General features: G+C 36.4%; 1 protein-coding gene and 1 long non-coding RNA gene across 6 annotated transcripts in view; one reads left to right on the top strand and one right to left on the bottom strand.

The window, feature by feature from the left end:
- LOC141279523 (uncharacterized) overlaps positions 1–26,169 on the top strand; it is a 182,656-nt gene extending 156,487 nt beyond the window's left edge. The window contains exon 3 of the long non-coding RNA XR_012333904.1: positions 25,969–26,169. This is a non-coding gene — a long non-coding RNA (uncharacterized lncRNA). The remainder of the gene's footprint in view (positions 1–25,968) is intronic.
- Positions 1–27,214, bottom strand: part of SEMA3D (semaphorin 3D) — a 208,445-nt gene that overhangs the window by 60,491 nt on the left and 120,740 nt on the right. For all 5 annotated transcript variants that reach the window (XM_019929083.3, XM_019929072.3, XM_073809609.1 and 2 more), the window contains 3 exons: positions 18,313–18,432; positions 13,536–13,629; positions 10,787–10,915 (listed from right to left, as the gene is read on the bottom strand). In XM_019929083.3, the coding sequence (XP_019784642.1) occupies positions 10,787–10,915; positions 13,536–13,629; positions 18,313–18,432 (343 nt within the window). The remainder of the gene's footprint in view (positions 1–10,786; positions 10,916–13,535; positions 13,630–18,312; positions 18,433–27,214) is intronic.

Consider the following 27,214-nt stretch of genomic DNA (forward strand, 5'->3'; position numbering starts at 1 on the left):
GAACATGTATTAGCCCAAAGAGGTCCTGAACAAGTTCTTTAGGACTCTGGACATCAGGTGAGAACACAACTGGCTGAGATTCACAATTGTTTCAATTCAACTAAATTACATAGAAAAGTCCTTCTTTCAAACCTGGAGATTCTATGATTTTATATTTTCCTTTTTTATGATTGCAGTCACTGCTTCTAAACCAAAATGTCCATTATGAAGAGCTTAGGAAAAACTATAAACATATCCCAAATTTTGATATATTATGATGTTATTTGTTGCACTTTGTGTAACTGCCAAAAAAAATTGAAAGAACCAGTAATGCTTGGGTCAAGTCCAGTGTTGGCTCTGAAGACACTCTTTCCAACTTGATATCCTGTTTCTGCCGCTTACTGGAAAAGTGACTTTGGGCAAATTGTTTATCTTCTCTATGCCTCAATTTTCTCATACCTAATATGAGGCTACCAATATCATCTACCTAGTAGGGTAACTGATATGATAATCAAGTGAATTGATATATGTAATGCGCTTACTATCTGGTAGTGCGTGACACATAATAAGGGTTTAATAAATGTTATTCATTATTAAAAGGATGTCTGGGATGATAATAATTATCATTAGGACCACAAACAAGAGAATGATGGAAAATTGAGCACATCCATACAATTGTTACAATAACATGTAGTTATTAAAAATGAAGTAGTTCTAAATGTACTGTCATGGGAAGATGTCCACGATACAAATCAAATGAAAAAATAATGGCAATACAATTAACTCCTTTGCACTGCATCAATGACAAGTCAATTTGGGTTACTAATGCCTTGTTTAAAAAGTACTGGACCTTTTAAGTCTTGGTTTTATGTAACTGGGAGTTAATCAGGTAACAGATTTGTAATTGGGAGATACTAGTTCAGAAACAATCATTTTGATTAAAGCAAAGAAGACAAAGAGTGGTTATCGAGGAATGGAGGACTTCAATTAAGTAGAAAATACAAGATGCCTGAAAGAAAGCAAAAAGCACTCTTTAGGAAGCAGAAGCAGGAAACAAGAGAGGACAAAAAGTTTCCCCCAAAATAAATAAATATAATAAGTAGGAGGTGAAAAAAAATTAACATTGCCTTCTCTAGAGTTTTGACCAAGGCCCCGATTGCCGGATACTCCAGGAGTACTGACAACTATTCCCCTGCAAATGTAGAACAGTTGGTCAGTAGCCCAGTAAACAAGACTTCACAATAGACTCTTCAATAGAGAAAAGTTAATGTTTGATTCCAAGTGATGAGTAGTTCAGTCTTTATCATCCCAGCCTCTCTGGGTCAACCCTGGGTCTCTCATCCAGTCTATTCTCTGCTTAAATGGGAAACCTTAAGAGGAAAAGAGAGGCAGGAAATATGTGTATGATCTTTTTCCTTTTTGTTCTTTATTACTTCCCTGTTATTTCTCTGGAACTTAGAACTCCAGTGGATTTTTATGCCCTCAATAATCTCATTTTGATATGGTCCTAAATTACATAAAAATTAAATTTTAGAAAATCATACAGGATTTAAAAGAATTTCTTTTCTAATTAATCTTAAATTAGCAAGGTCTATTAACAATTCCACTCAAGGCTTTTTGTTTTTGTTTTTCCCTCCAGCCCCTCTTTTAAATTGTTTATACATCACTTAGTTTTGAATCCCTGAGCAAGGTTAAAATTCTTTTGTAGTCACAAATTAACACTTCTAATTTTTGACTTAAATATATCATGTTTTCTTAAAAAAAAAAAACTCTCTGTGGAAATAAAATTTCCTACAAATGTAGCATTAGGATTTTAGCAAATTCATGAAAACAAAGAATATATCTAATTACTACTATATTCAGGGCACTTACAACAAGAAAAACTGCTAGGATAAAGAATACAAAAGTGAGTAAGAACGGACTCTTCGCTTCAAACCAATTACAATCTGGATTAAGAAAATATTAACATATGGCCAAGATATGGCTAAGAAGAAGGCCCAGTCTTGATGTTTCCAATGACTTGAAAGGAGATTGCCAACAATGAGTAGAGAAAGAGACAACTGTGGGTTCCCACCGACACAGATCAGGCATTAATAATAATCTATAGCACGTTTTTTGAATTTACAGATGCCTGAATTCAATGCCATTGACCTGGATGCAAATCTCCAGTGGCACTAGCATGTGAATTTTTAAAATATATAAATAAAAATAAAGAAATAAAACCTTATAGGTGATTCTTACAAGAATCTGAGTTTAAGAGTCACTGCCGTAGATTACCATTTCGTATACGGGAAAAGGACATAGACAAGACTCATTAACGCTAGGTCAGTAGTGCAGATGTGTGTATGGACAGGAGGAGCGAAGACTGATAATAAATACAAATTCTTCATAATTAGAGTGGGACAAAAAAGGGATAAAACTGAAACTATACAGAAATTACAGGAATATGATTGCCTTGTTTTATCTTAACAAATATATGAGCTTAAAATGGGGATGACACAAGTAGAATTTATCACAGCACTTAAATATAACCTAAGTATAAGTTATCCACAGAGCACGATGACCCTTGTAATTTTAGTATCAGAACTACTTCGTGATTAAGTTGAATTTATACTTTTAAAAATAACATAGTGGTACAAAATTTGCAGTCTTCTCTCCCCAGAGAGAAAATAAGATCTCAGTTATTTGAAACAGAAAATCATTACAGGTAAAAAGGATTCCAGTGTGAGGGAGAGAGTTGCTTGTAAAGGTTTTCTCAGACACACCGATAGGAGAAGCAGTTCCGTGAACTGATTGGTGGTCTCTCATTTGCAGAGTTCGACAAGAGAAACATAGCTCTACAACACAGCAGAATGTACTCGGCCTAAAAGTTAAACAATAAATACGGTAATACACAGTCTGTTGTAGAAATACACAGAACAGCCCCACTTTGGCTACGTGAAACATTATCCAGGTGTTGTTGCCAGGTACTGCCATTTGAAATGGTCAAAAGTTAGAGTATGACACCAGTCCCCATTCCAGGAATTTCATTATAATATCAGTGGGGCAAAATAGAATACTTTTCCAAGTTACATTTCTTTTCACTTTCAACTAATACATAACATAGATGTTCTTGTGTTTATTCAGTGACTGTTGGTTTTACTGGACTCTTTTTTAAATGTTGGTTCTTTTTCAAGTACTATAAGGAAATTATTCTGGAGTACTGTAAGAAAATTAAATGGTAGAAGTGTTTAAGCCACATATTTATTATGTGAAGGAATCTAATTATGAAAAAAAAGAGTATCCCATAGTACTCTATTCTGTGATTTAAATAATAAGTAATTTTGTATCCCATAGTACTCTATTCTGTGATTTAAATAATAAGTAACTTTGAGTTAAAAATAAATACTTGTTTCAAGAATAGAGAGTTTTCTTTCTTCCAGACTCAACTGTGGTCCTGTGTCTTAGAACACTGATGTTAGTATTTTATGGTAGAAACTCCTTTTTGACTTGCTGCCAAGTTTGTGTAAAAATAGATATCATTTCATCAGTATATGACATGCACAGTTGAATTAAGTAATTTAAAATCATACCAAGGGACACCTGGGCTTTATTTATAGCACATTTTTCCCCTGTGGCATTTGAAACACACGCCTTAATAGGGATGGAGTTTGAAATCGTGCATTTTCACAAATGAACTTTTAGCATGAAACCAGGAGACACTGCCAAATGAAAATGGCATAAATCCTCATGGCCTGAAATGTACATCACTTTCATTTCTGCTTAAGAACCTCTTTTCACCCAGATGAGCACACCTACACCATGACTTAATACATAGTGAGTTCCTTACTTTCCTTTATTTCTTCTTGTAATATCTTTTTCCTACCACTTTTGAAAAATGTTATCCTTCTCTGTGGAAGAAGAATTTATAGACAACAGTACTCCAAGAGAAACTTCAAATGAAAACTGCCTCCACATGTTAGAAATGAAAATTTGAAACAAAAGTTCTCATCTACTCCAGGAAAGAAAACAAAAACATATGCATCTGAGGCATCATTACTTGTTTTCATTTTCCAAATGGTCATACTTCTTAGTTTTATCCCCAAATTCTCATAAAAGCTCAACTGTGTTTGAGTAACCGCTCTGAGATGTATCTGTATTCCCATTTCCTGCTATGTTCTACGATTAAGCTGATAAAGAAAAGTGTGGAACTATCTAAGTCTTCGTCTAAAACTGCCATCAGACTTCATCTCTGCAATTTTTCTCTCTCCTGGTGAGGTATTTAATAGGTGGGTTAATTTCTCAAAGAAGAAATCAAGATTCATACTTCTACGTCTTTTGGCACTGGATTAGACAAAGTCCCACAGAAAGTCTGACAAGGATCCTAGGACTGGTAACTGAAGAGATTAGCTGATCTCACTGGTTAAATCCAGGCAGGGCAAAGAACAAAATAGGGCATACACACAAGCATCAAAGATTTTAAACTGCCTAAGCGGTTCAGTGATAAAAATGATTCATGTAGAATCATATTTTTTAAAAGGTTAATTATTTAAAACCTGCCATCTTAAGAGTTAAATACTCAATTGCAAATTTAATTTAATTTTTGTATTCCACTCAATCTAAACATATCTGTTTACAAGAGTTTATTACAAACATGTAAAAGTAGGGGTTTTAACTAAAAATCAAAGTACAGAAAGCAAAATTTAACAGAAAAAAATTCTCAAACTGTCTAACCAGAAATAAATAATACAATGATGGAATACTATGTATAGGAGAAATTAATTAGACATTGACCCCATTATTTGAAATATCAAGTATCTGTCAGTTGTTTCAACCTGGCAATAACTGTACAAAATCCAGGAGTGAGCTTCACATCTACATGGTACAGTAAAGAAAATTTACATCTGTTGCGTTATGTGATTGTGGATTGCACTGTGATATGTATTATACTGCGTGATTATGCTATTGTACATAATTAATAAAAAGTACACTTCCAACCAGTGCTGTCCAATAGAAATTTCTGTGAAGATGGAAATGTTTTATATCTGTGCTGTCCAATAGCCTCTAGACTATGTGGCTTTTGAGCACTTGAAATATAATTAGTGTGACTAAGAAACCAAATTTTAAGTTTATTTCATTTTTCTTAATTTAAATTTAAATAGCCACATGTGGCTAGTGTCTACCACAATGGATAGTGCAGCTTTAGAGCAAGTAGGCTGCATCAGCTACTGTGCTGTGTCAGGTCCAGTTTAAGGAGGAAACAGAGCCTTTACCCCCATAACTACCACTAAAATGGCAGTCAAGCTCCCAGATGCAGGAGACATGATATGATACTCTCGTCAGAAGTTTGGTATTGTAATGGAAGGATGGGTCTGGCAGTTAGGAGACCTGAACATGTCCCTTCTTCATACTGAGTCTCAATTTGTGGAATGTAAGGTTGAATAAGATAATGTCTAATATTCCCCAAATCACCACAGTTCCTTTAGCAATCACTGCTTTTTGTCTCCCCACATTCCTGACACTAGCCAGATGACCTATTTGACCTCTATCTTTGGACCCTAGGCTGACTATATCTGGAAAATGGCCACTTCTCAGAATGGAGAAGAGAAACGCTCCCCCCAAAAGCCAATCTTTTCCCTTAGCATGTGGGGTACTTCCTCATAACAATCTCATGTAGTTTCTATTATTCCTCCCTTGCTTTGCCCTAGTTTCCATGGACCAAGAAGCTCCTGACTGACTGGGCCTCCTGAAGCATCATGCTATTCTGATTCTGGCCAGCCCATCCCTCAGCAAATGTTCGCAATAACGACTACAGCTGACTGGCTAGGTCTTCCACATTGATTGCCTAACCACACTTTCTCTGTCTGCCGCGGTCTCCATATGCAGACCCACATCCTCAGTTTGCTGTTGCCCAAAATGGCATCATGATGTGGACCCTATTTGTAGTGAGGCTGCAAGAGCAGAGAATGGGTAATCACATTAACAGGATTTAGGTTGATGGACTATGTCATACAATGAGAAGAATAAAGTGTGTAGAGCTAGAGAGACATACCTGAGTTTCAATCTCACTTCCAATAACTGTTTAACCAGGGACTATTTATCTGACTTCTAATCTATCCCCAACTATTAAGTGGAAATAGTAATTCTCTCAAAATTATACCACTAAATAAGATAATACTTTAAAAGTGCCTAATACAGTGACTAGGAAGGATGCTATATAAAATAAATTTGAAGCAGAAGAGACCAGACATAGGGAAATGAGTTAACAAATAATAAAATTGTAGCAGTAAACCAGAGACAAGGTGATGGAGACCTAAAGAAAGATAGTGGCCATAGAAAGAACAAGGTCAACAGATATTCTGAAGGAAATAAAGGCTCTTTGTGACAGATTAGATAAAGGGAGATAAAGGAGAGGAAGAAATTAAAGATAACTTCAAGGTAACTGAGTGGATGAAGTTAAGAAACTTAAGATAGATAAAAATCAGGAAACAGGTATTGAAGGGCAGGTTAGAAAGGGGAAACAAGATAATTTTGAGTTAGACTCACAGGATTTTAGATCCAATTAGTCTTCTATATATCTATATTTATATATCTATTTGAAGAAACTAAAGCAAAAGATCACTAGACAACTTGTATAAATCTCAAAGCACTTTAGTAGTACAATCAAGGCCAAGGCTTAGATATCTTTACTCCCATATTAAGCAACTAGTTCCTTTTGTTTAATCTGAGATGACAATGTAAGACATAGAAATAAATATTTTTAAGGTCACTTAGTTACAGGAAAAGGTTGGAAATACAGTTTTAGGAAACAAGAACACAGAAAACTATTAGAATGGATGAGCTCACAGAATTATGAAATGTAGAGAGAGAGAAAGAAAAGGTGGTCTGTACTTAAAAATGCTAAGTAGATATCAGAGAATCAGAGCATCCGGAGCTTTAGTCCCACCGTGCTACCTCTCTCACCTTCAGGAATAACAATAATGATGATGATGATAATATTGACACTGAATTGCTTTTACAATTGCCTTCCATCAGACTCCCCTATAAGATTTAATTCTTGTAACACCCTGGGAACAGATACTATTATTATGCCAAGTTTTTAGACAAAGAATTTAAATGCACAGAAAGGTTTGACCAAGGTCACAAATAAGTGAGAGTCAGGATTTAAACTTAGGTAATTAAGTTCCACAAAAAAAAGAGCTGTAATTTTTGTCTAAATTGGGACACTTCAGAGAGTTAAAGAACAGCAAAGGTAAACTGGAAATGTCCAGGGCAGACCAGGTTATATGGTCCCTCTGGTTATTAACCACTAAGCAATCTGCCTTAAATGTCCTACAACCATAAATAATAGGTCTCCTAATTCTTAATCATTTGCCTGCATTCAATCCACTGAGACTTCTACTGTATATCCTGCCTCCCTCCTTCAGTTTCTTCCTTTCTACTGACTTCTTTCATTGCAAAGTTTTCCCAGTACCCAAAATCTTCTCTTGAATTTTTCCTCATATCCTGAGACTCTTCTATTCCCAAACAGATATCTTCTCTTTCCATTACTTGTTGCTGTATATTCTCATGTCCACCTCCACTGCCACTACCTTTGTTCCTGTCCCACCCTCATTTTCCTGTTTTTGGTGCAATGGCCCCTTCTCTCTCTGTCCTCCTTCTCCTTTAGTTTTCCCTTCCTGCTATTATCAGTTACCTCTATAAACAACAAAGATCTAATTTTCTGGTTAAAATTAGGGAATTGGTGAAGGGGGGTCCAAAAGGTACAAATTTCAAGTTACAAAATAAATAAGTCCTGGGGATGTAATGTACATCATGGTGACTATAATTAATAACGGTGTATTGAATATTTGAAAGTTGCTAAGAGAGTAGATCTTAAAAGTTCTCATCACAAGAAAAGAATTCTATGACTATATGTGGTGATGGAAGTTAACTAGACTGACTGTGGTGACCATTTTGCAATATATACAAGTATCAAATCATGTTGTACACCTGAAACTAATACAATGTTATATGTCAATTATCCCTTACAAAAAAAAGACACACAAAAAAGAATTAAATACATTAACAGATGAATGGCTAAAGAAGACATGGTAAATATATACAATGGAATATTAGCCATAAAAAAGAATGAAATTATGTCATTTGCAGCAAGGTGGATGGACCATAGAGATTATCATACTAAGCGAAGTAAGTCAGAAAGAGAAAGACACATACCATATGATATCACTTATATGTGGAATCTAAAGTATGACACAAATGAACATATCCATGAAACAGAAATAGACTCCAAGACATAGAGAACAGACCCCTGGTTGCCAAGACAGAGGAGAGATGGGGGAGAAAAGGACTGGGAGTTTGGGATCAGCAGATGCAAACCAGTATATATAGGATGGATAAATGACAAGGTCCTACTGTATAGCACAGGAAACTACATTCAATATCCTGTGATAAAGTGTAATGGAAAAGAATACGAAAAAGAATATATATATATATATATATATATATATATATATATAAAATAACTGAGTCATTTTGCTATACAGCAGAAATTAACACAACACTGTAAATCAATTATACCTCAGTAAAATAAAAATAAAGAATTAAATAATAGATAACTTCACAGTAGTTTCAGGAAAATACTTACAGCTTTCTGGCTCCATCACCCACTCTCCTCCTATGCTCCAGGCATTTATCATCCATGAGGTCAGTGACCCTCCCCTATAATCTCAGCAGGCCCAGTGGACAGAAGAGCATTCAGTATGCCACAGGCCCTTAAAAGTTGTTTATTAAGAGAATGCTAAACCAGCGCAAAGGTTTCTTACTTTGTAATTCTCTTCACACAGCACTAAGAACAGCATGTTAGGCAAATAATAGTTGAATAAATATTTACCGCATTTACTGTTTTAGCAATACTGTTGACTTCTTTTGGACATGTCACAGGTAAGGAAAAAATAGACTAATCTCTTAAATGAGTGGCAACATGATGATGTTTGCCATCCCAAGCCTGGGAAATGCAATCTATACTTCATTTTAAAGCCATAATATCAGGACTTCCCTGGTGGCACAGTGGCTAAAAATCTGCCTGCCAACGCAGGGGACACAGGTTCAAGCACTGGTCCAGGAAGATCCCACGTGCCGCAGAGAAGCTAAGCCCGTGCGCCACAACTACTGAGCCTGCACTCTAGAGCCCGTGAGCCACAACTACTGCAGTTCGTGCACCTAGAGCCCATGCTTCGCGGCAAGAGAAGCCACCACAGTGAGAAGCCCGCGCACCACGACGAAGAGTAGCCCCCGCTCACCGCAACGAGAGGACGCCCGCGCACAGCAACGAAGACCCAATGCAGCCAAAATAAATAAATAAATAATAAATTAATTAAGAAAGAAGAGTGAACATTCTTCAAAACAGCAAACTCTTTAAAAAAAATAAAATAAATCCATAATATCTTGTTACCTAAACAGATAACTGAGCTTTTCTACTGGTAAAATCTATGGAGTCACTCTCAAACCAAGTAATTCCCACGAAACCTTCACAATATTCACAAGATCAGCCTGCCTTGCACAAGTGTTAAGAAGTGAACAGTAATCACTTAGTTGGGGATATTCTAAATTTGTTTACTCTGTTAATAGGGTTCTCTTTTGGTCAACAGAGATCACACTGTTGTGTAAACAAATGGATCTGGAGGTTTTGACTAAAGAAATGTTTTAGAAGTGTTTTTCCCTTTTGTTTATGTTGTCACTGCTTGAATGATACTGAGAGATACAGAGATAGCCCCTAGGAAATCTCTACCCAGGCCTCCTCCACTAAAACCCAATATTTATAGGGGGAATGAGAAATGCTGTGTGCCATGCGGTGAAATAAATTCCTATGTTAATCAGAAAACTTTAAAAAATCATGATAAAACCTGACCTGTTGTAAAGCAGTGGGGCAAAAGAAAAAAAAAAGGCTTTCACTATTCCTTCCATTAAATAAATTCATTTAGGAAGTCTTTTTGTTGTTGTTGAAAATTCGGAATACTGTATGACCGCTAAACACAAAAGTAATCAGACAAACTCATGTCAATATCAATATGCTTAAATTTTTGGAGGGACATGTTTTAACCAAAATAGAAATTATTTTTTAAATAAAAGAAGTTAGCATTACAATAACCCCTTTCTATTATGCTCACAGACAGTATTTGGCTTAGTCATTAAAAAACAGATAGCAGGAGAAAGATTGCCAACTTGAATCCCAGCTCTGCAACTGACAAGTTGTAAGACCTTGACCAAATTACTCCACTTCTCTCTACCTCAGTTTATTCATCTTTAAAAAGCACAGGGCTTCCCTGGTGGCGCAGTGGTTGAGAGTCCGCCTGCCGATGCAGGGGACGCGGGTTCATGCCCAGGTCCAGGAAGATCCCACATGCCGCAGAGCCGCTGGGCCCGTGAGCCACGGCCGCTGAGCCTGCATGTCCGGAGCCTGTGCTCCGCAACGGGAGAGGCCACAACAGTGAGAGGCACGCATACAGCAAAAAAAAAAAAAGAAAAAAAGAAAAAAAAAGCACATAATAATAATAACACATCTCTCATATTACATCATTGTGAATATTTTAAAAAAGTAGCGCATGGAACAATGTCAAGGACAATAGCACACACACACAATAAATGTCAACTGTTATTATATACACAGTAGGTTCTGGAGATTTGTCGGACACACTGAGGAACTATTTCAAATGTATTTTATATGTTGAGCTAAATCACTTCCAAAACACATCTGAATGAATAATCATGAGTTTCTTATCTACCCAAAAGCAAAGGCAAAACGATCAAAAGTGTGAAAATCACTAACCATTGAGCCAGTGGTGCTCCGAAATATCAGTTCTGATGTAATGGTGGTCGTGAGTAGGCCCAAGGGACCGCGTGAATGCAGTGTCCTTGCCAAGGAAATCAGAAGCTGTTCCAGAGTAGAGGTACTCATCTGCAAGGGAGAAACGAATACTCAGGACTTCTAAGAGTTTACCAGCAGACACGGCTGACAATAGGCTAATTTCACAGCATGAAACCAATGATGTCTATTGCTTAACATCAGAAATATATTGTTTCATAAATTTCCCCTTCAGATTTTGAAAAATCTGCTTAGTTGAAGAAAAGATAACTCAGTGAACTTTGGTAAGCCGATGCTAACTACTACTTGAATATAAAAAAGGCCGGTGTCTTCCGAATTAATAATTGCACATGCATTTAGCTTCTGTTATGAATAAGTTCCTCTTCTTTCCCTTCTCCCCACAAATAATTCAAGGACATATCATAATTAGGAGTCTCTCTTTGTAATAACGCAAAAAAAATATTTAGAAAGTAAACGCCATAATGAGGAATGAATTGTGTAATTAGTATTTACTTAACCGACACAACCTCAGTGACCACAACTTTTCTTTGCCTAACCTCTGCTGAAAGGGAGCTTTCAGCACTGAAGTCATACTTTGTAATTATAACATGTTGCATTCCTTGTAGCTAATCATGTCTCTAATAGCTCTGATAAACAGGCATTTCTGAAAAAGGAAAGATGTTGCCATTACTGCATACCAAACTTCTCTGTCCTGTTATTTATGTAAAGTGAATATCCATGTTTACCAGAGACAGAAGGAGAGAGAGAGAAGAGAAGAAAAGAGGAGAAAGGGGGTTAGAGAGGTAGAAAGAGGTGGAGAAGGGGGAGGAGGGAGGAAAGAAATGAGGAAGAAGGGAAAGGGGAGGAGAGGAAGATGGGGGAGAGGAGAGGAAGAAAGGATAGAAGGGAGAGGAGGGGGAGAAAAGGATGGGGGTTGGAAAAGAGGGGAATGGTGGTCCATGTTCCCTAATGCTGGTTAGCATGTAGTGGGAGAGCGGCCTGAGGCAGGAAGAATACGGTCCCTACAATAGCATGCATTACCCCTTTGAGAGCTAAGCCTCTGTTTCAAGAAATCTTTATATTCAACTACTTGGGGTTACACTTAATAGACTAAAATTTAAAAAACAGCTAATCTCTACAGAGCATTTAGATTTTTTAAATGCCTAAATAGAAGAACAACTACAGACACTGTTTTATCACTAAAGTTCAATTTTCCTCAGAAACATATCTTGAAAATTCTGCCTTTGCATAAGTGATTCAGATACTTTCAAAATCCTCCGATTACATCCACTGAAATAAGACTTTTCCTGAACTACCTGAGACAACCAACCTAAATACTCATGACAATAGTCGACTTTCAAAAGGGGGAAACACACACACATACATATAAAAGAGAGAAACCACCCCCCCCCCCAAAAAAAGAGAGAAATCCAGTTATGTAAAGTAAATGTAGACATGGTACTGATTCCATCTCTTAAGTATATATGGTGGAAGGCAGTATTTCATTGTGGGGCAAGTTTTAAAAAGTAGAAGAATAACAATAACAACATCAATAAAGACATTATGAAAAAAGTTTGGTAAGAATAAAAACACACCATCAATTTGAAACATAAAACTACAAATATTCAAACATTTTGCCAGAAAAAATGGTGTATTTCAACATAAAAGTTGGATCTGTGTATCCAGACTTTAAAACTGTCTTCTTTGTATTTAAATTACTCAGAGGTTCCTACGAGGGGTCACCAACACCTACAATCTATTGTTTTTTATTAAGGATGTGTCAACCCCACTTGACAGATCAGAATCACAAATCATCAATCTCATTTTCTGAGGATAATGACTGAACATTAGTCACATAATTTTCAAAAAACACACACACTTTCACTTCAAAGGAAGAGCATTAGTTCTCGCTAAGTGAAAATTAAAATGTCATGGGGCGTCACTCTGATAGTCTATTCAGACATCTGATGGACAAGTTAAATAAAAAGAGACTGAAGTCATGAACCAAACCAAGACAAAAGAAGCCCTTATAATGGTTGAAATTCAGAGGTCATGCCGACATTCCTCAGAAAAGACTTCAGACCACACAGTACTGCCTTCTTTAAACAGGACAGTCCTCCCATAAGAGAATTTAAGATGTATACAAAGCAAGAGAAGACTGAATGTGCTAGCAAAAATTTCACATTGCCATTAATGTAATCAGGTTATGGTGAAACTGGGGTGAGAGGTGTTATACCATTCTTTTATCTGCATTCTACAGTTTGATTTATTTGTTTTATTCATTTATCCACTTACGTCTTATTATTAATCCCCAAACTCACATCTTCAACATATTTTGTAACATATTATGTTCAAGGAATTGCTCAATTTAACTGCCTTAGTGAACCAAATGGGGCATCGCTAAAGATAAGAAAATCTGGGACAGCTACATGTAGAATTATAGCACAATTGCGTGTGTGTCATTTGTATTAAAAAGAATTCAACCTGAAGTTCATTTAAAATGTAACTGTGCTGACGTTAGGGATTACTGGAGCCTCACTTTATGGATAAGGAGCTAAGTATAGAGAGACATGACACTAAAAAACTACAACCAAACAGCCAGTGGACGGTTAATCCAAAATAATCTTTAACTCATTGAGAAAATGTGGTTGAATCGACACACACCTTTTTAGAAAAACACCTAAAAGCTAGAACTATCCATCACGGATCTTACCTGTCATTACTGAAGCAAAAGGCTGCTGAGGATCAAAAGGACATTTCAGTCTGCCAGACTCCAAATGATGTGTGTCTAGTTTGAACATAACTTCCTGTTATGAGAAATATTAACACAAGTGAGATTTTTTTAAAAATATCCTAATCAGCAAGAACGTAGGAGATAAGAACGAAATTCTAATTCATTAATTCAACAGAAACTGAGCATACAGCACGCACATCATGCTGTGCTTCTTAACTCTTCCACAAATATTATTTCTAGCAAGACTCAGTTCCCATGTTTTGGTCTCCCTTTGCCCAAAGTAATGATGATAATAATGAATGAATTTTTCAACCGGAAGTAGCAATATCCTCATCGATTCATTTAGCCTGGACCACTATCATAATCGAAATCACCATCAAACACGCCTACTTCTTAAGCCTAATAACTAATTTATTGAGCCTAATAAGCCAAGTTCCTCCTCTAAGGAATAAATTTACTATAATAATTATACTTTCATAACTGTTATGGTCTATCTACCTAAGCATCTACAACTATACCAAATTACTGAAGCTTCGTGATATTTTGTAATTTTAGTGACTTAAAAGCGTTGTAAGGCAGGCAGTTCATTTTCAGAGCTGTTGATACATGTGGGCAAAAAAAATCCTGTTGTAGTATTTTCACTATTACGAAAACACTATGCACATTAAAGCCACATAGTTATTTTGGCTGAAACATCTATTTTTATAATAGTGGCCACAGACAGAATGGCATTGGCAGACTTTTAACATTCAGGGAAAAAAAACATCTTAAGTTGAACTTTCCAAGAAAAATATGAATGTATAATGAATATGGCCCCATGAGCTTGAGTGTTTCATAACAATGACAACACTGTCATCCAGCAAAAAGACTGATGACTCAGGCTGCAAATGTACTAGTTAGAGAAATTCAGCATTTCAGATATTCTCTCTAGATGGCATATCTACAGTTATATCAGAGCACACATGCAATTAAAAGGGATCATTCAGTGCCACTTACCTAGAAAGCAAGTAAAGAAGCAAAACGGATAGAGGAAATATTTGGATTATTATTATTGTATGATGTGTCATTTCAGATCTTTTTCTTATTAACAGGATCAACAGTAATTACCGCCTTATTAAAAAATAGTAATACCAATTTAAACAGCATGATTAACATTTGCCATTTTATAGTTTTAAGTAAATACACTTTAATACTAAGAGTAATGGTACTTAACAATTAATACATACTAACCATGGGCCAGGAACTTGATGTACATTGTCTCATTGAATCTTCACCACTAACCTCAAGAGGTAGCTACTTTAATTCCAGCTTTACAAGAGGAATATTGAGCATAAAAGGGGGTAAGTATCTTGTTCAGCATCACATAGTGAATAAGAGGCAAAGCAGTAGCTTGAACTCAGGGCTGTCTCCAAAGTTCATGTTCTTAACTAATCTAGTCTCAGGATTTCAAACTCATGGATTTAGAAATGTGTTGAAATTAATGTATAGACTCACCATGACCATGTAACATGATCAAGCCCAAGTATGTTTAGTTAGAACAGTTCAGCTAATGACAAGTTGTGATAGTGGCGCCTAGGCATGAAAAAAGTCCAGTGAGAACACATTTAGGGCATGTTTCCCAACTGTGGATGGGGCTAGAGATATGTCAGGGAAAAACACCTACAGATCACGGCTCTTAAGAATGTTTAAATATTAAGGGCACATTATTCGCCACAGGTCAAACAGAACTGTTGACTCTAAAGCCTATAATGGGATGTTGTAAAGGGAAAAAGTAAACTGAATCCTGGTGTGCCAGAAGATTATAGTGAAAAGCTAAAAAAGAAAAACCAAGAAAACATCTGGGAGAATGTCATAGTTGATACAAAGTCCTAGATAAACCCTTATAATTGTACAGACTTCTGTTGTCAAAACGCAGCATTTCATTAAATTCTCAAGATAAGCCCATAGAATTGGTATTTGCGGAGGCTAAGGACAAGGTCTCCCTTATAATCTCCTGGAGAAAGGAGACAGCAGGAAAGCAAGTTTCCTTGAGCCAGAGTCAAGGATACCAACAGGAAAATGATGTAAAAAAATAATGGCTGATTAAATGGACTTCCTGAGGTAAACTGAATGACATGACACTTTTTTTGAGACAACTTCAATTTTATAAGATTTTCCCCATTAAATTCCTTAAGCCTAATTAATCATGCAAAAAAGTACCTGTCTAAACTGCACACAGAGAAATACTGTTGAAGTAAAGACATAAGAAGATAAGAATAGGAAATGTTTAACTATCACATTAGGAAAAATTATTATTAATATTATTAATACTATTAATATTTAAATATGAGATTTGCAGCAGAAGGGAGATTCCAGAGGAAAGAACATACTTCCAATATAATTATTAAACAACTATCAGGCACCCCCAGTATTGCAGAGTAGATACATAGGTAGATAGATAGATAGATAGATAGATAGAGACTGCAGACACTATTCTGAAATAAAGTTTATATACATACTTTTGAAATACTTGTCTCTGCCTTTCTGTGTTCTTGTTGCCTAATACGGCTGCGAATTAAGTGACTGGAATAGAGCAAGGGCTATACCGAAGCCTATGCACAATCATTTTCTCATTTTATTCTTAAAATAACTCTGAGTTACTATTATTATTGTCATCATTTTGCTGAATAAACAGAAGCTTAGAGAGTTTATGCAGAAGACCGTGGAGCCATGGTAAACGATCCGAGCCATAATTCAAACTCTGGCTCCTCATGTTTAGCTCTTAGTTGTTGTCAACAGCCCTGACTTCTATCCTGAAATCTGAATCCAACCGCCCACTTGGTATGACCTACGGAACATTTCTCAAATGCAGAATGTACAAAACTAACTCACGATTTCCCCCACAAATCTGTTACTCTTCTCATCTCAACAAATAACACCCCTCTCCAACTCACTGCCAAAGATAGAAATCTGGGATTTATTTTAGCTGTTTCCCCTTTCTTCCCGTTGCCCCAGGCACACAAAACAGTGGTCCCCAGGAAGAGGGCTTCGCACACTTCTCTCCTCCATCCCTGTTATCTGTTGCTCTTCCCTGTTCCCAGCCACCTGAGAAGCAATCTTATCTATTTGAAGATGGAAGTGCCTTCCCTCTGAATGGACAGTGAATCCTGGGACTAATAATTCATTTTAGAAGAGAACGATCTTCAAGCAGGGCTGCCATACAATTACCTGTACTCCTGACTAGTGGAAAACTCACAAGGCTCAATATCCCTGTTCACTCATAATTGTCTTATTCACAGAACTTGTAAATCTGACTGCCCCTGGGCTTTCTGACAGTCTCAAGCTAAGTAATTAGCTCCTTCTATATTCCCTTTCAGCATTTGTGACTTTTAGGAGTTAATGAACACTATTTGCATCCCTCAGCAGGTTGTGAGTTTGGCTTTTAGCCCCAGGCCTCAAAACACATCCAAGATGTGGGGCTATCTCATGTAATTGCAGCCTATGCTATAAGCCACTGTTACATATTACCCTTCATCAAAGCTAGGCAAGAGAACATTACACTGGCAACAAAGTATGATGGATTCAAGTTGCCAAGTCTCCTAGTGGTTCAGAGATTTAACTATCAGGGTTGCTTTACTTTCAAACCATGAGTCTGGGCTGGTTAGACAAGTTGGTTAGAGAGAAAAATTTATCCAGCCACAGTTGTGGGTTTGATCTCTGCTTGAATCAGTTAAATCAGTGTAAAGAAACCTGTACCATGAGCCCAGACTTTACTTTCAAACACGCAGCCAATTACCCTGCAAATATGTGTGGTTATTCACAAGAAGTATATACATAAACATAAGGATGACAGTGTAACCCATCAACCCACACAAAGGAATGATTTAGAGTACATATTCTAAAGCTCAGTTGGGCATGCTTGCTCTAGCGATAGACTACTTTGGTTCAATTCCTTGCTAGGCCATTTATTAGTTGGGTGACTTAGGCATGGTATTTCATTCTACTGAGACTCAGTTTTTACTAACTTGCAAACTGGAAGTTATTAAGGTACCAACTTCATTAACGGTGTTGTGAAATTAAAAAAACAATCCATGTAAAGTGCCTGGCACAGTCCATGACACAAAGAAAGTACTCTAACGTGTTAGTTGTTGATTAAATTATTGTAACCTGAATGTTTCTCATTTATTGAAATGCTCATTGATTGCTGGAATACATTACTCCTAATTAATACATCCCACATTTCCACTATGTCACTTTGGTCTGGCAGAAATAATAAGTCCAGTGTGATAACAAGTATCCATACAATTTTAAGAAAATCATTAAAATTATCTGTATTTAGTGTCTACTGTTGTAAACATAAGTAACAGGTCAAATTTGTTGGATGGGAAAAATTAAATTATTTATAAGATATCATTCCGTTGCGAGGTCTTATGGGAAATAAATTTTTACCAACCGCAACATACTAAATAGATTTAGTTATAAAGGAAACTCAAGAGAAAATAAAGCTGTACATAGAGCCTAGAAAACAAGCACTTTCAACACTGTATACCATTTATTTTAATCATATCACTAAAAAAACTTTTAATGAAGAAATTTTTATTAGGTGGATAAAGTGTACAATCAAAATGGCAATCCATAAAGTGGTTTGGAATATAAGTTCTTATTCAGTTCACACAGAATACGATTCAATCTTTATATTCAAGTCTAACTATTTTATGTCATAGGCATTAAGTAACAAGTTATTATAATTGTTTTTGTGCTATTTCATTATATTTACCTCCTTGTAGATTCCAAGATCAATATATCCACATACTGGATGAAATGCTCCAGTTCCACACACATAAACATGAGTTTTGTTATAGGGTTGAAGTACCCGGATGAAATTTGCACATTCTGTCTATTGGGCATAAAAAAATAAAAGCATTAGCATACAATTCAGGTATTTGAAAGATTATCATTCACACCACCTGTTTCCCAAGTAGATTAATTATCAAAAATAAATACTAAAATAAAAAAGACTTATGAGAAATGTTTAACACCTGACTTAGCAAAGGAGGCAAAACAAATTAGAAACTATGGCTTTAATGAGTGACTGAAGTTTTTTTGAATAAGGTTTTGAACTAATCACAGTGCTAGAATGCACATCTCTATAGTGGGACTCAATGGGGCCTAGAGAATGAACATAATGTGAATGAGGTATCCATACTTTCTTTCAAGGATTTCCTACAGAACCAAACCCATCATGCTCTGATGTTCCCACATTGTCTATCCCATATAGAACCTACTGTGTGCAACTTCAACTGTCTCAGCTACGCTAAACAAAACACTCAACACGTATGTGTCTTCCTATATATTAGCCCGTTCTTATTTTCCGGAATTGCCTACCACTTTATTTCCATTTATTTTCAATGTTACAGAGCCTTTAAGACTTACCTTAATTCCTGCTTATTTCAAGAATCTCTTCTGTTTTTTCCATAAATATTTTTTTACACCAAGTCAAAATTTTAAGAGACGTATTTCTGCCTCTTTTGCAAATGTTTAGGCCTAAAAATATTTCTTTCCAATGTATATCTTTATAACTTAATTATTTTCTATCCCCCAATTACTTGTAAATAGTGACTCAGTTTTTCAGAGTAGTCATTCTTGTTATTATATATTATTTTCAATTCATCTTCTGTAAGTCATCCCTTCTCTTTACATAATTAATGGCAATAATTTGTTAACCATGGCTTCATGATTCCTGGGCCCAAAGACTCCTGAGGAAACACTGGGCAGTAGTCTACTTTTATTCTAGATCAACTTTACCCAGGAGGTGGGCAGGTGTTTACCAAGGAGGTTGGAAATCTACGAAACGACTGAGATTCAGAGAAAAAGTCCATTTTCTCTCTGCCTGAGTGGCCACGGGTCCTTCACCTGTCAGGTCACTGTTGTTGTTAGGGTCGTTAGGAGGAGGGTATTAAAAAATAAAAAAGATAATGACCTAACTGGTAGGATGATTTTTAAAATTAAGTAAAATTTTTAAAAGGCAGACAACAACTTAGCTGATAGGATTATGATTGTTATGTGGACTAAATTAAAGAATATAACATTTAATAATTGTTTATCACTTACTCTGATTTTGATCTATACAGAATAATCAATATCCCAGTGGCTGTTCTGATTTTAGAATGAATAGCTATGTCTCCATATCTGTGGTACAGAGTTCCTAGTACCTAGTTCTTCCTCTGTCCAGCTAGCCTGGCAATCTTATGTCTCAAGAATTTGTAGATCCCAGTGAATAAAATCTGCACATTCTACTACAGAAAAATGTTATAAAGAACTAACTTATTGAGTTTTCTGCTCTCTGCTTCCTTATAAACAAAGAAGTTGCTTAAGACTATATGAAAGGACAGTTCCAACCCCTCAGTTAACCACGCAAGGGAAGGATGTTTCTTTATCAGGTAGGAAGAGTGGGCACTTTGTATAAGCAGAAGGGCCACTGCATATGGTTACACAGGTTGTATGCTGTGAAAAAAGTCCTATCTGAGGAAGTGCAAATCACACTGTAGACATCTTTGTTACCTTGAATATTTTCATATGTTTAGTATATGTTCTCATATAATTATTATACGTAGCCTCCTAAGAAAGGAAAATTTTATATTCATTAAGACAATTTTCTGTCAGATAATCTTACTTAACAAAATCATATTCTGTGTTTTCCACCCTTCCGTCAAGGTGTTTGATGAAGAGAATTTATTTTCTATTGACACAAAGGCACCACAGAGAACTAGCTTCATGTTCTTTTACATCATGCTAGACAATCGCAAATGAAAACCTAATTCAGAGAGTAAATATGCCCTACTAATGGTTTTGAACGAATGACACAGTAATATGAGATAAGCCAAGGCAAAAAAAAGAGGAAAAATATATGCAATCAGCAGATAAATTGCAATGATGGCTTCACTGCTAGGGTAAGAGATTTTAATATTCTCTAGCTTTCATTTTGCTCACTCATGCTCACTGAAGGGACTTTTATTTATTGGTCTTTTCCCCATGAAGAGATTTATGCAGGGTGGAATCTACACATGGGACAGTACACAAGGAGGGCAAGAGTAGAGTTATATGCCTGGAGTAAGGTGGGATTCACTCACTGCCAGTGATTTCACCATTTTTTCAAAAGCTCAGTGTTACCAAAGGATCATAGAATTTAGAGGGTAATTGTTATGGAGTGAATATCTGTGTCCTCCCAAAATGCATGGGTTGAAACCCTAAACCTCCCAGGGTGATGGTATTAGGAGGTGAGGCCTTTAGGAGGTAATTAGCTTTAGAAGAGGTTTGGAGAGTGAGATCCTCATGATAGGATTAGTGCCTTTCTAAGAAGAGACCAGGGCACTCGCTCTCACTCTCTCTGCCCTGTGCAGATATCACAGGAAGATAGCCACCTGCAAGCCAAAAAGAGAATTTTCACCAAAGACCAAGTCGGCCTGCACTTTGACCTTGGATTTCCCAGCCTTCAGAACTGTGAGAAATAAATATCTGTTGTTTAAGCAGCCCAGTTTATGGTATTTTATTATGGTAGCCCAAGCCGAGTAACACAGTAATCTTACAAGATTGTGAAATCAATATTTGTATAAAGAAATAAAACAACTGCCTTTCCAGATTATAAATTATAAAGTCAGAAAGACTAGGGACTGTGAGAGACACAGCACTGTTTAAAAAGGCAAATGAGGCCCAGAGTGAAGTTTTACACACATAGGAGATATAATTTGAGTGATGATAAAGAAAAAGCTCTGAATCACACCTAAAACATTTCCCATCCTTTAACTTTCCTGGGAGTTACTTTATTAAAACGCAGCCAGCCCTGGAAAGTAACCTATTATGCTAGTTTTTACTTTGGTGAGATGTCACCAAGGATGTATTTCTGAAATTCCTCTCTTCTCTCAGATTGGGCTGCCATGGAATAGAACCATGTATCCTGAGTTATCTGACACAGTTTACCAAAAAAGTCAGTTCTGCTCAAAGTTTTCTGTGGTGAAGTTGATGGAGGGCAGTTCTCTGGGAAGCCTGGAGGCAATGACAGGGCAGTGAGGGGAAGAAACCGGGGACAGAGATTCTAAAAGAGAAGGTGTCATTTTAAATTTTGCCTGGGGTGGACATTTCAGCCAAACACTGGAAGCAAAGCAAAAGCCTTTACAATGATTTCTCTTTTAATTTATAAAGCTTCCAAGATCTGCTTCAACAGCATGAGCAATAATTAACTTGACTTAATTCACTTAGTGACCGGCATGGCTATTAATGGTGGTGTAATTCTGTGAGGCATAAAGAAAGATAAATTCGAGAAGCAGCTGTTTTAACTTTCCCTGAAAGCTGGCTAATTTATCAGCTATTGCCCACAATGGCAAGGGTTGGGGCATGACACCAAACAATTCAATTCAGCCAGTAACGTACTCAACCTGGGAAAAGAACTGAATTTCTCCTTCCTTCCCCACGCTTCCCACCTCCCTAACTCTCCACTGGAAGAAAGAGAGAGAGAACTAAAAACAAGTATCAACTTTCTAATTCTCTCAAGTAAGATTATTTATTTCAATTTTTACCTCTCATCCACATCCTTACATATATCTAAAGAGATATACAATTAAATAAATAAAACAAATATGAAACAATACTTAGAGAAAAGACAAGTAAATATTAGTTTATATATCACCACTTAGAATTTTTGTTTCCCCCTAATACCTAGAAAAATATTAGCAAAACAGAACTACTTGTAATTCTCTAACGTTACATATAGTCCAGTTAAATCCAATACAGCTTTATATGTATTTCTGATAACTGACTTATAATCACTAATTTTAATTTATTTAGGTTATATATGAAAAGACACTTATGATTAAGAATGTGGTCTGGGCTTCTCTGGTGGCGCAGTGGTTGAGAGTCCGCCTGCCGATACAGGGGACACGGGTTCGAGCCCTGGTCCGGGAAGATCCCACATGCCACGGAGCGGCTGGGCCCCTGAGCCACAACTGCTAAGCCTGTGCGTCCGGAGCCTGTGCTCCGCAACGGGAGAGGCCGCGATAGTGAGAGGCCCACGCACCGCGATGAAGAGTGGCCTCCGCTCGCCACAACTAGAGAAAGCCCTCGCGCAGAAACGAAGACCCAACACAGCAAAAATTAATTAATTAATTAATAAATTCCTACCCCCAACATCTAAAAAAAAGAAAAAGATTGATAGATTAAAAAAAAAAAAGAATGTGGTCTGTTTTTGTGTTTAGCATATTTTGCAGAATATTGTGATCCTCAAATATTTTGTGATCATTCGCCACATGCCTATCATTGTGCTACACCTTACGTTTGTCTAGGAAACTTCTGATAGAGTTCAGTCTGCAAAGATATCTGTTTAGGTCTTACAATGTTGAAAATATTTTAATAAGTTGTCAATGCTTCAAAATAAGTATATGAAAATCCAAATATCCCATTTCTCTCTTAAAAATGAAACATCTCACAGGGGAGGATTTCTACAGAGCAAAACCAGTTGAGGTAGAAAGGCAAAGAAAAACATTTTAAAGGGAAAAAAATTGAGAGATATGCCTATCAAAATCTATATATCAAGTAGGATAACTAGGAAAGAATATTTTTTATGTGAGTGGATCAGAAAGTAATAATATATGAATATAAATCCTAATTTTACAACTACATAAAATATTTAGCATTTATAGTAATTAAAGAATGTCAAGCTTGGGCTTCCCTGGTGGCGCAGTGGTTGAGAGTCCGCCTGCCGATTCAGGGGACACGGGTTCGTGCCCCAGTCCCAGAAGATCCCACATGCCGCGGAGCGGCTGGGCCCGTGAGCCATGGCCACTGGGCCTGTGCGTCCAGAGCCTGTGCTCCGCAACGGGAGAGGCCACAACAGTGAGAGGCCCGTGTCCCGAAAAAAAAAAAAAAAAAAAAAGAATGTCAAGCTAAAACAACAAAAATAATTTTCTTTTTGTTGGCAAAAATTAAATGTATTTATTTCATTCATTAATGTATTAGTATTAAACATTAACTATATGTTATATCCAACATTAGCAAGGGTATGGGGAAATATAGCCTCTTAAGAGCATGCACTGCTGGATAAAGTATAAGAAGCATAAACTTTCTGGGGGGCCATTTTACAATGTATATAAAAGATTTTATATCCTTTGACCAGTAATTGTACTCAATAACCTAAGATGTTCACAATATTTATATATAAGGCTTTTTATGTGCAGCATCATTCACAATAGTAAAAACTGGATATCTACCAAAACTCTAACAATAGGGGATTGATGAAATAATATATAAAGGAATGCAGTGCAGCTATTAAAAGTAGTGTTATAAAAAAGGAATTTAATGACATGGGAAAATGCTCATGGCAGTCTGCGAAGTGAAAAAAAAATGTTTTAAGGGACAATGTATACAATGATTTCATTCTGAAAAATAGTAAATAGATAAGATAGAAGAATAAACATCAAAATGTCACCAGCTATCTCTGGGTAATATTCATGGGGGAAGAACTATTTACAGATGAATTCTATATAATTTGCAAACTTTCTACAATGAACACTTTGTTTTACTTTAGATGTTCTTAAAAAAGAAAAAAAGAATGTAATCAGAAAACTTGAGAGATGGAAGACCCTTTAACCCTATGTAATGTCTCCATTGACAAGGTTGTGCGCCTCTACAGTCAAGCCGACCACTCAGGCTGCCCACACCCCATGCATTCTTTTGCCTGGACTGAGCAGTTTATCCCACTCTTTTATAGCAGGACCAGACATTTCTTTAGTGACTTTCTTTTGAATAATATTTGAAGCAGACACAAAATGCAACCAAATAGCTTCCTGTCACCTCTTCCCTTCCTTGGATTAAACTGGGGACTGTGCTCAAGAAAGTGGAATAGCTCTCTTTTGTTTCCTCTCCTTCCACTCCCTTCCCACGCCAATGAGCTAACTTTCATTATGGTAAATAATTCACTATTTTTCAGTTATATAGTACCTTTGTGTAAAGGGACAGTCTTTCCAAACACTTGTTAATTCAAAACACACTCTTGGGAAGTAGGTAAAAATTACTAGAGAGAAGGGAGGAGAGAGGGTAATGCCAAAGGCAATAAAAGATGTTAATAAAACCACACACTTGCCTCAGTTTTCTGTTGGCCAAAATCTATGTAATGCTGTAAAATGAGGATCTGCATTATGGTTATCGTGAAGAGAGAAATGATTTGAGGGATACAGTTTGTAGACCTTACACATACAACTCAGACCTTGATGTGTAGATTATAGTGTATTATAAGAGCATAGATGGTGGGGCAAGCCTTCTGGATTCAATTCAATATTTACTAGGTATGTTATATTGGGCAAGTCATTTAAACGTTCTGGCCTCAGTCTTCTCATCTGGAAAATGAGGAATAAAAATAAAATCTAACATACCGTATTGTTGTAAGGATTAAACGAGATTATAGGTATAAAGCTTTGAAAGCAGTTCCTGGAACATGGTAAGTGCTATAAAAATGTTAGCTATTCTTAGTAACTCTAAAATACAGTATTATTTTAAAGGGGCAAATTGAAAAGAAGGAAACAAAGACTTGCATTACACCTACATAATTCAACAGCAAACTTTATAGACTTCAGTAAAAAGAGAGAAGCTCCCTAAATCTCTAATCCTAGGTTAACAGTGTACTTAAAGTACACAGTGTACTTTAAAGTGTACTTAAAGTCAGAGGTGACTACAAGCTCTCAAATACAATTGAATTGGAAGAATAGGTTCCATATACTGGGTCTTATGTACTGTCTAGGATATCACCTTCAAGAAAGTTTATCACCCTTTGTTTTAGCTTGATAAGAGGGGCAACCGAGTTACTCTACAACTGGAATTAGTGAACATACTGAAATGAGAAAACTGTCACAATTAAAACTTCACTGATTAACCTTGAGTGCTTATCCTTCACCTGTTCCATGGGAAAATTGACACTACTCTGTTGGAGTAAATTTAAAACACCCTTTTCCTACTTGCCTCCTTATCCTACACTCAGTACTGATGAAACACAAAAGTGTTCGCACTGTTTATGACATGCTTCTACTGTTATGCAACAAAGTAAATTTGAAAAATCACAACCAAAGCATCTTTCTTTCCCATGAGTTCAAAAAAGTACTGTTGCTTTTGCAGACTGGGGCACCTGCTCACAGGGCATCTGACATTGAACAGGGTGGAGAGATTAGAGACATGAAAGGAAGAATATATTCTACATTAGTTTACACTCTTTCATTTCTAGCAAAATAAATGTAAAAACTTTTTCCTGTTGCATTTGAAGCACACACTCTCTGATATATTTCTGCTAACATAAATGTGCCCCAAAAGTCACATTTAACACTAACTGAATACAGAATGAGGCATAACCAAAAGTTTTTTTCTTTTACTTTGTTTTGATTATTTTGTTTTGCAGGACAGTCATCCTTCAGTATCCTCGGTGGATTGGTTCCAGGACCTTGACATTTATCAAAATCTGAGGATGCTCAAGTCCCTTATATAAAATGGCAAACACACAGCCTCCCATATACTTTATCTCTAGATTACTTATAATACTTAATACAATGTAAATGCTATGTAAAGAATTGTAAATACAATGTAAACACTATGTAAATAGTTGCCAGTAAGCAATAAATTCAAGTTTGCTTTTTGAACTTTCTGGAATTTTTGGAATATTTTTGATGCACGGTTGGTTGAATTTATAGACTTAGAACCTGTGGCCAACTGTACAGTGGCTACATATAAGGAATCATTTGTGTAATATCTATATCCCTCATTAGATTAAAAGATCCATGAGCGCTTTCATACACTATTAATGCACATATTTAGGCTCTTAATAAATATTTGTTGGATAAATGAATGAACAAATGAGTGAATAAAGTCTTCTAAGCTTCCCCTTAAGTTCACTAGGCAACATACGTCGTGTTGCTTTACCTTTATCACAATAATAAAGTGAGAATTGTTAAATATAATTATGCTTTCAAACAACACATACTGTTTGCTGTTATTAAAAATGAGGGCACTGCTCAGTTTAATACTCCTGGGTTATAGTGGTTAGAGGAAACATTCCAGGATACTGCAAAGGAAGCCTCATGATGTCCATGCTTTTGCCCAAAGTTACAACTTTTTCATCTTGAGTTCCATCCAGGATGTGATTTCTTTCGCCAAAGAAGAGCAATTCTCCCTATCATTACAGGGCAAGAAGTCAGGGCAGAACACAGAGCATCTGGCCTGAATCAGAACATTCAGATGAGAAGAGGCAGTTAGAGCCACAGCATTGCTGGAGATAAAAAAAGGCAACACAATTTGGGGAAGCATGTAAGACAGCTTGGACAGTGCAAAAGCAATCCAGACAAGACACCCCAAAGATGATGAGGGCAGTTATACCTGTCAAAGGGGTTTCTCTGGTCCTTAAGGGAGCTTAAACTAGAAGTTTATACTAGGACCCCACTATTTATCCTTTATAAGTTATTTCCTATAGTTACTCTTACATAAATTTTGGAGTAAATTATTTCTAGTTCTTATTCCAGAATGTTGTATTATTCATTTTCAACCAATCTTTCTTAATAGCTCTATAATGTCTACTTTTGCAAGAATTCTTGTAGATGTTGTAAGTTTAATTTCACCCCAAATTAAATTAAGATGTCAAGTGTGTGTTTGTA

The sequence above is a fragment of the Tursiops truncatus genome, chromosome 9 (genome assembly GCF_011762595.2).
Source record: "Tursiops truncatus isolate mTurTru1 chromosome 9, mTurTru1.mat.Y, whole genome shotgun sequence".
Classification (NCBI taxonomy): domain Eukaryota; kingdom Metazoa; phylum Chordata; class Mammalia; order Artiodactyla; family Delphinidae; genus Tursiops; species Tursiops truncatus.